We start from the raw sequence: 14907 nt of genomic DNA on the forward strand, positions 1-14907 counted from the left end.
GTAAAATAAACTAAACTAATACTANACTACTATACTACGTACTAACTACTTATAGTAAGTAGTATATATATATATATATATATATATATATATATATATATATATATATATATATATGAAAGATTACATTTGAAGCCAAAATAAAATAAAAATAAGAATAAACAATCTCATCATACTGTATAACCATCTTATTGAAGATTGAAATGATTCTTAAATCTGATTTGAAATATATAGAGAATTTTTTTTTCTCCGATCCGATGTAAAGATGTAGAGAATTGTTATTGTTTGAATTTTATAGATTTTAGTTTAATATTATATTTTCACAAAAATTCTTGATTATGAGGTTAGTATTGGAATATTTAGTTTAAAATTGAAATGTGGGGTGACCAAAATATTTGATGGGGTGGCAATAGCTGTACCCATTTCAATTTAGGGTGTGTAGAAAAAGAGTTATAGAATAAGAAAAGGACTGCAAACGAAACAACAATTCAAAGTCCAAACGTACACAACCATATTCTTTATGTGAAGCTTATCTATCGGTCGGTCCGATCTTTGTAACTGACATTGTTGGCAAAGAAAGCCAAGCTTTAATCTTTCCTTGTTCAACTTCGTGTCACATGAATTTCACAGCCCGCCACCGCATAAAAATATCTCCCAAAATCTTATAGGCCACAAAACGTGCCAAACTTGTAAACTCTACGAGACACCCCATCAACGTCCCATTGGCATCTCCGCATCTCACCAACGAATCAATCTTTCTGTCTTTCTCCAAATCTCCAACTATACCCCTGACTTTGTCGTCGTTTTGTCCTTTAATTTTTCCTATTTGGCTCCTATTTTTGGTTCTTACAATCCAACATTTGGTTTCAGATTTACTCATAAGGACAATTCTCTCATTTCTGAATTTCACCGCCCCATTATTGGTATAAACAGGTGGAAAAACCGATCTGAGGGAGAAGAAGATTCTCCTTCTGGGGGCCTGGCTTTGTTCTCTGCTGGTGATTCTTCATAATTGAGGTTGGTTTTCTCACCTGGGTTCTACTTGTTGAGCTTATAGTTCCTGTCATTGTTGTTATTAGTTTCTGTTTTAGTGGTTCTGGTTTTGCTTGAAAATGTAGCAAAAAATAAGGACATGGAATATGTTCTTTTTGTTATTTGGTTCTCTGCAATACTTGAAAGATCGAATCTTGACTTATGCTTGCGGTAATTTGGTTGGGAATTGGATTTCGTTTAAGTTGCACGGACCAAAAGATCAATGCTTTAAGATCTGTTTTGCTTTCTTGGTTTCTTAGTTATAATTGGCAAGTAAATATTGCATTTTGATTTGTGAGTGGTGTGATTTGGTTTGAACAGAGAATGGGGAATTTTTTAGTTGCATATGTTGCATGCAGTGAAATATCAGTGATTTTAAAGATTGATTTGATTCTTGGTTTCTTAGTTGAGTTCCTTTTGTTTGCTTTGAGTTGAACATTGTGTGATCTGGATTGAACAGAGAATGAGCAGTGAAGAACAAAGCTTTGAGGATCCCAAACTGGTTGCTGATGCAATGGACAACAATCAGGCATGTGCATCGAAGGAAGGTAAAGGAAAGCGTCTGTGGAAGAAGGTGAAGTATCAGCTGGTTGAGTACCACTCGTTGCCCCACTATTTAAGAGACAACGAGTATATCATAGGTCATTACCGGCCTGAGTGGCCATTGAAGCAGGTCTTGCTCAGTATGTTCACCATCCACAATGAGACGCTGAATGTTTGGACGTAAGGCTCAATGTATTTTGTTATTAATTTCATAGTACTACATGTCTGGCATAAATGAATTTACGTGATTTGTTGATATCATAAGAAGTTATCACTGTGGTGCTTAATTAAAACAGTTTCTGAAATTTTCCAATTCTGGTAAAGAAAGTTTTTGTGACTGATTTGAAAGGGAAATAATTTCTGCAAGTGAGAAATGGATACTTTTTACAATAGTTTCATAACTTATGAGTCTGGTTCTCCAACAGTAAACTAAGAAAGTAAGAAGTATATAATTTTGGGTTGATAGAGTCTAGCTGAAGCTACTGTTGTGAAAGCATGTCTCCTATTGGGAGTTAGGTTCAGTTAATCTTTATTTTTGTAATTGTATGTGTTTCGCTACTGTATGAAATTTAGGACTCATTAGACATGAACTTCAATTTTTGGAAAACATTTCTTTATAACAGACTATTATATCTCCAGGCATTTGATCGGGTTCTTCCTTTTTCTTGCCCTGACCATATACACTGCAATGAAGGTTCCAGATGTCGTTGATCTTCATGCCTTACCTGATGTGCTGAAAAATGCTGATCTTCACAAGTTGCATGAGGAACTCATGACATGCCTCCCGTCGTTACCCAACATGCCTGCTTTGAACAAACTTAGGGAGGAGTTAAAGACTTCGTTGCCTTCAATGGATCTACTTCCCTCGCTCTCTGGTTGGCATGTTATGGAACTTCTGAATAATTGTTTGCCTCAGAGGTTCTCCCATGGCAACCACACTGATGTTTGTGTTCTGGTAATGCTCTGACTATATAGCCTTAGAAAATATGAAAATTTTGTATTATATGTGTATTACCAATGTGGCCTGGTAGTGTCATTGGAATTACTCTGAAGTTGATTTAATGGAATCACTCTAGTTTTTTTTATAGAACTGGAATCACTCTAGTTGAAATACTTGTTTATGGGAGAATATTGAATTAGAATGAGAAGTAAAAAAAGTTAGATCATATATTGTCTTTTCAAGATCTTTTTGTTAGAAATGAGATGATTTTTTTGTTATCTGCTTGTTAGAAATGAGATGACTTTGTTTTGGTCTGTAAGTCAATATGAATATTTCAATTCTTATTTCATACTCTAGATATTAATCTATTTACCTTTGATGTCTATACATACACATCTCTGATTGTGGCCTTCTTGAAGGCTCATATGTTCTTGAAAAGGCTCAATATGCTTTGCGCTATTATTGTTATATCAGTACTGGTTTTGGAGACTGATGTTGGACAGTGCAAATTGATTTTTTATTACTAGTTTGAAAGCAAGATATTACTTTAGTTGAACATATTCCACCTTGTAATTGAGACAAATGTCAGTTGTATGTCGAACCATCGTCTATCATTTTTTTATTTGACTAAGGTACTTAATCCAGTGAACTGATTACCCTTGGTTTTATTGTTTTGTGGTTAATGCAGCATAGCATGAAGGAAGATTTAGCAAACATAATAGCACCGTTGGTGATGAGACCAATTACACGATGGCCATTTTTCGCTTTCTTGGGAGGAGCAATGTTTTGCTTGCTGTCCAGCAGTGCTTGCCATCTTCTCTCTTGCCACTCTGAGCGAACGTCATATATCATGCTCAGGCTGGACTATGCTGGAATTGCAGCCCTTATATCCACCTCATTCTACCCTCTTGTTTACTACTCCTTCATGTGCAACCCTTTCTTCTGCACCCTTTACATGGGGTTCATAACCATCTTAGGAATTGCCTCAGTCTTGGGTTCCCTCTTGCCTGTCTTTCAAACTCCTCAGTACCGTAGTGTCCGTGCATCTCTTTTCTTCGGCATGGGCTTGTCGGGCATTCTTCCTATCCTCCACAAGCTTATCTTGTTCTCAGACCAACCTGAGGCGCTCCACACAACTGGGTATGAGATTCTCATGGGGATTTTCTACGGAGTTGGAGCACTGGTTTATGCAACAAGGATTCCAGAACGATGGATGCCTGGGAAATTCGACATTGCAGGGCACAGCCACCAACTGTTCCACATACTGGTAGTTGCAGGCGCATACACTCATTACCGTGCAGGGCTTGTTTACTTGAAGTGGCGTGATTTAGAAGGTTGCTGAACTAGGAACATAGCAATCTAGCGTGTGAGGTCGTTGTTGTATTGATAGCTGGTGGTGTAGATATGTTTTTCCTTTTCGCCATTGTGACTGTAACTGTAAAACCAACCACAGCAATAATGTGCTTGGTTCAGGGGGTAAAAAGAACAAAAGAGAAAATTAAGAAAGTTAGTCAGAGACTCGGAGTGTGAAAAATTGTGTTGCAATATTTAGCTAGACTTCTTGAATCTTGACATTGTAGAAGCTCGTGCTGTTTGTGTAAATAAGGATTTTGTATTGGTTTCAAAATCCACAATAGTGAAGTTGTTTGTACTGTTTCCAATTTCTATCAGCAAAATGCAGTTACTTCTGTTCCAATGATTAGATGAATGAAAGGAAATGCATCTGATTTAAAAAAAAAAAAAAAAATTATTGCTTTCACTGAGAGTTGAACTCAGGACCTCCCGCTTACTAAACGGGTGCTCTAACCAACTGAGCTATGAAAGCTTGCTGGTAGTTAAGCCACGTGAGGGTACATGACAAATACTTACTCAACCTGACACTCATTGTTTTGGTACTTTTGGCGGGGTATATGGAATTCTGAAACCACCAGCAATCTTCAACAAAACCCAAATCCAATCCCCCAATTCAGATAAAAAAACCCAAATCACTGTCCAGTGATACCAATTCTGAAGAGTAATGAACGCCCCCAGATCATGAAAATCACTGCAATAATTACACCACCATTCTTATCTTCACTCCTTTTGGAAACAAGATCCCAGTTTTACTTTTACCTAAAATATTCTTCCAAAAAATCCTGCTTTCAAAACCAAAGACGACTTTCACTACCTTAAAACGCAGCTAGTCTTTTCCTTTTCCACATCCCAAACTTGAAACCCATGGCGAAACCTCCCCATCGTCGAAGCAAAGCCTGCCAACGCATGCTTGATGGGCTCCAGTTACTTTGTTTCGTATTATTTTTCGGTTTCATCTCTTTCGCTGGCTACATTGGCTCCACAGACAAACCAACTCGTCCTACATTTTACGATAACCCGAAACTCAGCTACTCAAAAGGAGACCCAATACAAAACTGGGATGACAAACGTCGGCAATGGATCAATGCTAACACAAAATACGCATATATACAAAGAGCTGGTCCTCCTCGTCACCGGATCACAGCCGTCGGTTTGTAAAAACCTGATCGGGGATCACCTCCTTCTGAGGCTCTTCAAGAACAAGGTCGACTATTGTCGAATCCACGGCCACGACATTTTCTACAACGACGCCTTCTTGAAACCCCAAAAAGGAATCCTTGTGCGCCAAGCTACCTGTGATTCGGGCCGCGATGGTGCCATCCGGAAGCCGAATGGATCTGGTGGATGGACTCGGATGCTGTGTTTACGGATATGGAGTTTGAGATTCCGTTGGGCCGGTATAAGGATTATAACCTTGTGGCCCATGGTTAGCCCAATATGGTATATGGGGATGAAGAGGACAAGAGCTGGACCGGGTTGAATACCGGGGTGTTCTTGATCCGAAACTGCCAATGGTCTATGGACCTAATGGAGGAATGGGCCTCGATGGGCCGCAGACACTGAACTTCGAAAAATGGGGCAAAACGTTGACGTCGGTGTTCAAAGACAAGCCTTTCCCGCTGCCGGACGACCAATCGGCTCTGATTTATTTGCTCTTCACTAACAAGGAGAAATGGGGGAAGAAGACTTATATCGAAAATGAATATTACTTGAATTCATATTGGTTGGCGATGGTGAAAATGTTCGATAACCTCACCGAGAGTTACACCGAGATGGAGATGGATCACAAAATTTTGAGGACTAGACATGCAGAGAAAGTGAAGGGTTTGGAGGTTTGGGAGCGAGAGAAGTATCTTAAGGGACGCGTGAGGAGACCATTTGTGACTCATTTTACGGGGTGTCAACCATGTAATGGAGAACATAATCCACAATATAAAGGAGATACTTGTTGGATTGAGATGAAGAGGGCTTTGAATTTTGCGGATAATCAAGTGCTCAGAAATTCGGTTTTATGCATCCGGATTTGAGCTCCTTAGATATTTTGGATTTGCCTAAATGGTAAGACTTCTAATCACATGAAATTTCTTACATGGGTATTCGTTGGACCGCAACCATTACATGACATCTATTGCATCATGTGACTAGCATGAGTACAAGTTTGATGGTTGTAATGTTGTTTGGTTGCTACATTTGGCATCACTCGAAAATGTTAGCAATTGAATTCTTTATATCTATATGATGTCCATGAATATGCACACGTAAATCTAACTAACTGTCGTCATTTTTACTTTGATCTTGGTAGAAATTGTAATGACACTAAAGAAAAGAAATAGTAGAATGTGGCAAGTCTTTTTTCAGTTGTAGATTACACTGTTTACCGTTGTGATCGAGAAGATCAGATTGATTGAATTGAGGTTAAGAATCAGTAGATTTTATGCCTTTGATAAATTTTCTATGTTGTGAGATGTATTTGAGAACTAACTTATAAATTAGAATGCATGATAAATTAGAAGAACAAAAAATTAGAAAGAAGTCACGCGGTTATGATTCGAGCAGAGGATGAAGAGATTGAAGAGGGACTTATCTGTTTTGATTGTTGTCGAGCAAAGAATGCTTGTTGGCAGATTCCTATCCCTAATCAAGCTATCATACAAGTTCAAAATCCTGAACTTGTGTTGGATTATGATGCCGGAATCGGAAGAACAAGAACTGGAAAATTTACCCGATCATAAGTCGAATCCGGAAGCTGTGTTCGGGGTTCGCCGATTGCATCTGGAGCTGGGCTCCGCGTGAAGCGAATGGCGCCGCCCACTGTGCCGCCGCGCTTGCCTCTCGGACTGTGGGTCTGAAAAGATGGGCTCACCAGCCACCACGGTCCATGATCTCTGTACTCAGGAATGACGGTCTCCCTTGTCCTCCGGTGCCGGGGGATCAAACAGAGTGATGAGACGGTTTTTTTCCTTTTGAGGAGGTTTTTCCATATTCTATCTCGTTTCTGATTTAGAAGAAAAGTTTTCTTTTTACTTAATGTATTTGGTTTGGGCTTGAGCAGTTGCTAGCTTTTTTGGGCTCGTTCCTTAATGAAATTTTACAAAAAAAAAAATGCTTTTTTTTGGGTGAGAAATGAAGTGTTAGATTATGATGCTTAGATTCTGAAGAGTGGACCAACAAAGACTACAATATGTTATGGGATTGGAAATGCTGCCAAATTAGAAAACTTCTGACAGTAGTAGGAAAACACACATGAATACTGGTCTTTTCAAGTTGATTATCCATGTCTAGACTAGGATTCATTGGTTATTGATAAAAATATACCATAAAACTTGATTAATTAGTCTGTGATCGACATTGGTGCAATTTAAGAAAACATATATGGCAATTGGCAATTATCTTCTGAATCTTCTGATGGTAGTGGTATCTCTGTGCTCTTCTGTTTTTATCTGCAACCTTGTATATACGTAATAAGAATATTGGTTAGTAATGCCCTGCTGTTTTTTCTATACTAAAACACTAATGCATAATAATAATATAAAACATTACAGAAGGATGACAAATGATTTAGTACTATGACTATCTAACAAAAATTACTGTAGAGTTACACTAATTCAGGATTAGTCATCCTAGAAAGAATATAGAACAACACTCCTAGGATTACCAATAATAGGTTTTTAGTATTTCATCACTTCTTTCGAAAATTGTCTGTGTCTAACATTTTTTTGTTTACTAAACTTTCCTAATCAGTTCAGTTCTTTTTATTGAAACTAACATACGAGGTAGTAAAAATGTAAAATGGATCGATTACAAGTGAAAGATAAGACGATAAGAAACATATTACATGCATCCGACAATAGTATCATGAATCAAACCGTACACTCATACAACTATGGCTCTGCGTCCATGTGCATTTGAACAAGATAAGCAATTTATTGTCATCATCGCATTCTCGTAATCTCCCTTTCATTCTTGTCTTTGGTAAAAAAAATTAGAAATCAGAACAGTAAAAAATTATTCTAACCCTAAACTGTCGGTTCATAATCTCCCACCCACGTGTTCCTTGATCTCAAACACTCCACACAACGTGGGACCCTTCCCGGCCGTCGATGACACATCTCAGTAGGGGATGCTCCTTCAACCACACTAGTCCTCTTGTCTCCTCACTCACTCTCTTCACTAGCCTATCCTAAATCCTCTCCGAAATATCTACCAGACCAGAGTACACATTCATCCTTGGCCGCCGAACATCGCTGTTAACCCTTGTCTGTCACAGCCCCCCCTGAAACCCTCTCTCACTATTTAACCATGGTCTCCCCCGAGCCCTCCTCTCACCCCCAACCAATGACGAAGCCCACTTTGAAAGCCAAAGCCTCCTTATGGTTCACCGACGGCTTCCTCTTCCTCGGAGGCGCATTTCTCGCTCTTTTGCTCCTCATCACTATCTATTCCTTCATAAACCCTAGCCCCTCTTCCTCCCCCAATTTCGGGCGCGCTGTCACTCCACCGATATCCAATCCTGGTCGCCATTCCGACCCGGGTCCGGATTTGATGTCCGACCCGCCCGACCGGACCTTCTACGACGACCCGGAGCTGACTTACACTATTGGCAGTCCCGTCAAAAACTGGGACGAGAAGCGGCGCCAGTGGCTGATGTATCACCCTTCGTTCGGCGCCGGAGCAGCGGAGCGGATTCTGATGGTTACCGGGTCGCAGCCGTCAGCGTGTAAGAATCATATCGGCGATCATTTGCTGCTGAGATTCTTCAAGAACAAAGTGGACTACTCCAGAATACACGGGATTGATTTGTTCTACAACAATGCGTTCATGCACCCGGAGATGAAAACCTACTGGGCGAAGATTCCGGTCATCCGGGCCGCCATGGTGGCCCACCCGGAGGCCGAGTGGATCTGGTGGGTCGACTCCGACGCGTTGTTCACCGACATGGACTTCAAGCTTCCGCTGGAGAAGTACACGAGCTACAACCTCGTCGTGCACGGCTGGGCGCATCTGATTCTGGACACGCACAGCTGGACTGGGCTGAACGCCGGCGTGTTTCTCATCAGGAACTGCGAGTGGTCCATGAAGTTCCTTGAGGCGTGGGCCGCGATGGGCCCACAGACGCCGGACTACGAGAAATGGGGGGAGACGCTCCGTGCGACTTTCAAGGACAAGGCCTTCCCGGAGTCGGATGATCAGACGGGCCTGGCGTACTTGATTTACAAAGAGAACGAGAAATGGGCGGACAGGATTTACTTAGAGAGTGATTACTACTTCGAAGGGTACTGGGCCGAGATAGTCGGAAACCTCGAGAACATCACCGAGAAGTACACGGAGATAGAGAAGCGGCGAGGCGACGAGGACGTGGCGCGGCTGAGGAGGCGACACGCGGAGAAAGTGAGCGAGCAATACGGTGCGTTTAGAGAGAAGTTTCTGAAGGACGCGGGGTCTGGTTACGGTGTGGGCAGCTGGAGGAGGCCTTTCGTCACGCACTTCACCGGATGCCAGCCATGCAGTGGGGCCCACAATCTGATGTATTCCGGGACGTCGTGCTGGGACGGCATGCAGAAAGCGTTGAACTTCGCCGATAATCAGGTGCTTCGTAAATATGGGTTCGTGCACGCGAGCGCAGTGGATTCGTCTATCCAGCCGTTGCCGTTTAACTACCCGGTGGTGTCGTAAGGGGGGTCGTTTTTGGTGTAGTTGTCGTTTGATTGATCACGGTCACATAGAAAAGGTACATGGAAAAAAGTTTGGTTTGGCCTTTAATCTTTGGACAAGTGCTTTTGCTTTTGCTTTGATTTCTCTTTTGGGCTTTTGTAGTGCAAATACTTGTTTAGTGAAATATCTTGTAGCTTTTCTAGGGGCATAAATCTTAAATCTTGTATATGATTGGAGGATGATATCCAACTTTATAATAAGCAATTGATGATGGGAGCATTATGTGCTTCTGCATTATTTTGGAATAGTATCTAACACTCCCTAATGTTGACTCAATTTTGACTAGATCATGGTCCATAGTGCCTTTTGGGAGGGACAATTTATGTGGATTTTTTTGGGTTAAATATTGGACACCTAGTGAGTAGTGATATACTGATGTATAATGTTTCTGGCATTATAAAATGGAAAATAAATCTACTTTGGGCACCTTCTTTTTTAATTTCTGATCACTGCTTCATGACTGTTGTTACTGTCACATGATTCTCAGAGCTACCTTACCTAACCTCTCTTTAATTTGCTTGGATTATCATAACTTTCTATAATGCTGTGACCATCTTCCTCACCTGTAAACTAGACTAGAATAATGGTTCATCAGTGACATTGTAATAATAAAAGACTTGATTTACAGGCAGATAGGGCAGCTTTAACACTGAGATTTTATATGATTGAAAATATGCAGAGAATTTAACTTGTTTTTGTTTGTTTGTTTGTGTTTTCCTGGATTGATCATAGGCAAACCAAGTCCTCAGGGTTCAAGTTACAATATGCACGAGGCTTCTGACTATTCGGAACTACTATTGCTTTGTGTAGCGGGACTCTTGTGGCAATATACAGAGGGATATTGATTCTTTATCTAAAATCAAGAAATTATTTCATCTAGTTACCCTTTATTCGTTCTGTAGTGGACTGTTAAAATTTCCTGCAAGTAAAATGCATTTACCCCGGTGTGTGTACTTAAGTTTGTTGAGTAACATTAGCAGCTCCCACAAAACACAGTAGTAATGTGTTCATCTGTATATTTTCACGCAGCATTCTGCGCTTTCGTGAGAGTAAAGATGCAAGCAATGCTGAAAAATCTGTGCTCGGTATGGAAAATAAAATGTAACCCTCAATGTATAACTGGTATTATATAAGCCAAGCATTCCACAAGCCAAATCACAGCCTTCACTGCTTTAGTCGAATTGATGTAATATAAGCTAAGCATTCCACAAGCCAAATCACAGCCTTCACTGGTTTAGTCGAATTGAAACACATCAATGCTGCTCTCTTTCCCTGGCTAGCTTCTTCGCCTTCCTCCTTTGCTTCACCTTATTCTTCTGATTACTGCAACCAGGTTGAATTGGCTCATCACCTGCGACAATGCAACCTCATTTATCAATATTAAACCGAAAAACTACAATTCAAGAATTGCAGCTACTAACTGAAAATGTAATTTAGTGTCTCACTTGGTTCCTCAGAGGCATTTCGTCGAGCATCTGGAGTGCAATTTTCACCTTCACCGATCTTCGACGGAAGGAGAGGCCCTATGATTTGCTTGCGCCGAGAAGCGTCTTCCTTAAGCTTCTTCTTCCGCATTCTCTTCCGCTGGGCCCTCGTGAGCTTCTGGGTCTCGCCTTCGCTGTCATCATCCTCATCACCGCTGGTAGCTGAAGACCCAGTTTCTAGTTCAATGTCTTGACGTGAAACGTTGAAGGGTACGTCCTCATCTTTGGGCTGCAAGCAATAAATTTCAGAATTAGAAGTGCAGAGAGATAAAAGTGAGAGAAACTGAGAGAAAGAGAGGGAGAGAGCACCGATGGTGATGGAGGAGGAAAAAGCGTGTTGAGGACAGCCTCATTGAACTTGCGTCGCTTCTCTTCTCGGCGCATTGTTGATTGCAAGACGAGTGTAGAATGAGTTACTCAGACATTAGTCGATTGAATCCTTGCTGAGATATGCGAGCTGTTGTTGAATTAACGCCCTAAAGTTTCCGGCCATTATTACATTTCGCCTCAAACAATTGTAGCACTAGGTTACACCAACTTTGAAGGTGCTCAAATGTGAGTAGATCGTCCGGTACGAATTTTTATCTGAATTGAAAATCGTTAATGTATTCATCAACGTGATTTATTAATTTTAAACTTGAACGACTCTTATTTAACATATTTGGATCGTTTATTATATGATCTAGTTGATTCTTTAATGATAACCAATTTGGATGAAAATTTGTAAAATTGATAAACAATTTAGATGAACTATGAGAGGAGAGTGTCGAAACCCTTCGAGGAGGCGGTGATGATTTCATCCCTGCTGGGTGAGCGAGCCTGATCGCTGTTGCGGCATGGGCGGATCTCCAGTGGATTTGGTGACGCAATAGGAAGCTTGGATCGCAATTTCTCTGGGTTCAACGGCGGCGGTGCTGGTTTATGCAAATGCTTTCGTCGGTGGCGCTAGTGTGGATTCCGAATCGAAATTGGATTTTGCAGAGTTTCTGATTTTGGCAACAATCAAATCATGAGGGGGTTGTCTAGTCGGGTTTCCATTTGTTCAGGTCGAATTTTTTGCATTTGTGTTTTATGGATACAGGGTGCCAAATCGGATTGTGGTGTGGTTGACCAAGAGCGGCGGTTTTTGTGGTTGTTGATCGGGTATTGTAGGGGGTTTAGATCTTGTCAGAATGGTGGAGGCTCGCGAGAGACCACCGGAGCTATGAGAGGGGGGCTGCTTTCCGGGAAGCTCTCTCTAGTTCCAGCAGGGTGGGTATGAGACGTTGGCAGTGGGCTTGGGCCTCTGCCTTGTTGGGTTGTTTGCAGCCCAATAGGTTGGGCCTTTAGGGTCTAGTTCATCTCTTCAATCACTTTGTTTGGATTAGTTTGGTTTTCACGGAAGTAGTTTAATTGTCATCTTTTGCCTTTTTTGGTCTATTGGATGCGGCTGTCACATTGATTTTGTTTTCTCAAAACGTATACCAATTGAGGTCTTAGGCGTCTAGAGATTCATACAGTGGTTGTATTCTTGGGACTTAGAAGGGTTTGAGATGCTTTTATTGCTTTTGTTTGTATGCAACCTCTTTTTGCTGCATTTTTAGGCTAGTTAATAATATAATTGCATCGCAAGGCAATTGTTGTTAGTTTGAGAAAATTACATAATAGCACATGACCAAATTTAAAAACACAAAAACCTTATTTTTAATATTTTCTGTACAAATTAGGACATAAGCCCATACCCAAATTAGTGGAACTAGATTTGATCTAGACTTTCATAGGCAAAATGACTAAAATACCCATTTTTTCAAATAAATTTACGTAAAATGACACGGCAGTAGCACGTCTCTCGTCGACACAGGAGTAGCACGTCTCTCGTCGACACGGTAGTAGCACATTCCTACACGGCAGTAGCACATCTCTGGTAGACACGACAGTAGCATGTCTCCCGTCGACACGACAGTAGCACGTCTGCGGTCGACACGGCAGTAGCACGTCTCTCGTCGACACGGTAGTAGCACGTCTCTTGTTGACACGATAATAGCACCCTTCTACACGGCAATAGCACGTCTCCGGTCGACACGGCAGTAGCACGTCTCTCGTCAACACGACAGTAGCACGTCTGCGGTCGACACGGTAGTAGCACGTCTCATGTCGACATGGCAGTAACATATCTCTCGTCGACACGGCAGTAGCACGTCCATAGTTGCAGTAGAATATGTAGTGAATGGTAGTTTGGTAAAATATGTAGTGACAGATGACATATGGACATTAAGTTTGTCCTAATTTGTTAATTTTTGTCCATAAATGTATAAGATAATATGTAAAAGATGTATTTGTAAACTGAAATTTGATCAGTAACTAATATGTAGATTACTATAATAAGACCTCAACTTAATGATCATTATTAGACCCCTCTTACCGAAAAAGAACACATCACATGCATGCATGTGAAAACTTGAACTTGAGACTTTTAGTGATAAACACACTTTCGCATTCGACCCTCGTTTAGTTCCTATAAAGTAAACATCACGAAAGATTTCATACTTGCATGTGAATGAAATCATAGTTCAATCATCTGCAAAAGCCTAAACACACATAGTCAAATAAATTGTAGCTACGAAGTTTAGATGAATCAAGTCTCACAGCAAAATAAGTTTTCCTAAACACTGTTTTATCTTTCCTAAACCCGTCTTCTTCATCATCTTCAACCTCCGTTTGGTTTTGAAGATTCTTGTACGAATCTTAAAACCCAAAATCTCAAAATATTTTGACTGGAGGGGGATCAAGTCCCTCTATTGTTGGCAACTCAATCTTATTACCGAAGGGACCTTGCGAATAGTACTTAACATAGCACGTCCCTGACTGGCTCGTCATTTCACCGGTTCCATTCTTCCCGGAAAAATCGAAATCAACGTTATCGCAGGATACCAGCAGCCAACCTCGTGACGCCGGCAATCGATCAGAGTACCTATTAAACGGTTTAAACCACACCTTCGCCACGAGTCTGACTCCGAATGTCACCACCTCATTCGGAGATTCCCCACACCACTTGTCCTCCCGGTTGCCCGTGCCAGAATCCGAGTCTCAAACCGACACGTGTATGGTTCCTCCGGTTCAGAACAAACGAAGGTCCCGGCTATTTCACGAGGTGTGCACGTCACCGAGCCCATCCTTGAACCGGACCCTGGCCTGGACGCTGCTGTAGTAGGACTTGAGTCTGCGTCTAGGGTTGGTGGCCAGGAGGGTGATGTCCCACGTGGCGGTTAACTGGGGGCCTTCTATGTCAAGTTGGGTCACGGTGGCCGATTCCACCTTAAACTCGGGGAGTTTGGGATTCATGGCTGCCAAATCATAGATGTACCCATACATGTATACAACAAGGGTAGACCCCAAGAGCCATGAGGACGAGATAGCAGAGACAGCGGCAGATGGTGGTCCGACAGCGGCGTTTGTTGCCCGGAGTTTGGCCGGCTTCGGCTTCGAGCGGAGTCATCACATAAGCTAATAAAGCTATGACTTAAATACACAACGAATTAGAATTAAGAAGTCTTATTTAGTTTGTAGAACACTGCAAGTGAAGAAGAATAGAATAGCTACGGTAATTAATCTTGATGTTATAGGATAATTAGAATATTATTGTTCCTAGATATTTACTCAGATGTTTATCTAGTCAGTTGTTGACTTAGTCAGTATTGTTATGGTTTGTGGTGGCATGTAAGGAGAGATTCATGTAATCTTGTTATCTGTAATCTCCTATAAAAGGAGCTCACTTATTCTGATGAAATATACAGTTTTTTCTAAAACACGTTATCAGTATGAAGCTCTAACGTGAGTATTTTTTTTTCCAACAAAAAAAAAAAA

At 41.2% G+C, this 14907-nt stretch overlaps 3 protein-coding genes, 1 non-coding gene and 1 pseudogene across 4 annotated transcripts; 3 read left to right on the top strand and 2 right to left on the bottom strand.

Annotated features, from left to right (window-relative positions):
* The first annotated feature begins 855 nt into the window (after positions 1-855).
* Positions 856-4175, top strand: LOC101291465 (ADIPOR-like receptor CG5315-like). The gene is made up of 4 exons (XM_004288216.1): positions 856-1017; positions 1493-1755; positions 2215-2530; positions 3204-4175. The coding sequence occupies exons 2-4, from the start codon at positions 1496-1498 to the stop codon at positions 3855-3857; spliced, it is 1230 nt and encodes a 409-aa protein (XP_004288264.1). The 5' UTR covers positions 856-1017; positions 1493-1495; the 3' UTR covers positions 3858-4175.
* Positions 4176-4266: 91 nt separating this feature from the next.
* On the bottom strand, positions 4267-4340 carry TRNAT-AGU. The gene has a single exon. It is a non-coding gene; the product is annotated as a tRNA-Thr (tRNA).
* A 392-nt stretch (positions 4341-4732) lies between these two features.
* Positions 4733-5930, top strand: LOC101294514 (annotated as a pseudogene).
* A 1906-nt stretch (positions 5931-7836) lies between these two features.
* LOC101291758 (galactomannan galactosyltransferase 1-like) lies at positions 7837-10532 on the top strand. Its single transcript, XM_004288217.1, has 2 exons — positions 7837-9596; positions 10313-10532. The coding sequence occupies exon 1, from the start codon at positions 8168-8170 to the stop codon at positions 9539-9541; it is 1374 nt and encodes a 457-aa protein (XP_004288265.1). The 5' UTR covers positions 7837-8167; the 3' UTR covers positions 9542-9596; positions 10313-10532.
* A 151-nt stretch (positions 10533-10683) lies between these two features.
* LOC101294803 lies at positions 10684-11448 on the bottom strand. Its single transcript, XM_004289308.1, has 3 exons — positions 11374-11448; positions 11026-11293; positions 10684-10931 (listed from the first exon to the last, which is right to left on the bottom strand). The coding sequence occupies exons 1-3, from the start codon at positions 11446-11448 to the stop codon at positions 10834-10836; spliced, it is 441 nt and encodes a 146-aa protein (XP_004289356.1). The 3' UTR covers positions 10684-10833.
* Positions 11449-14907: the final 3459 nt, after the last annotated feature.

The sequence above is a fragment of the Fragaria vesca genome, linkage group LG1 (assembly GCF_000184155.1).
Source record: "Fragaria vesca subsp. vesca linkage group LG1, FraVesHawaii_1.0, whole genome shotgun sequence".
Lineage (NCBI taxonomy): Eukaryota > Viridiplantae > Streptophyta > Magnoliopsida > Rosales > Rosaceae > Fragaria > Fragaria vesca.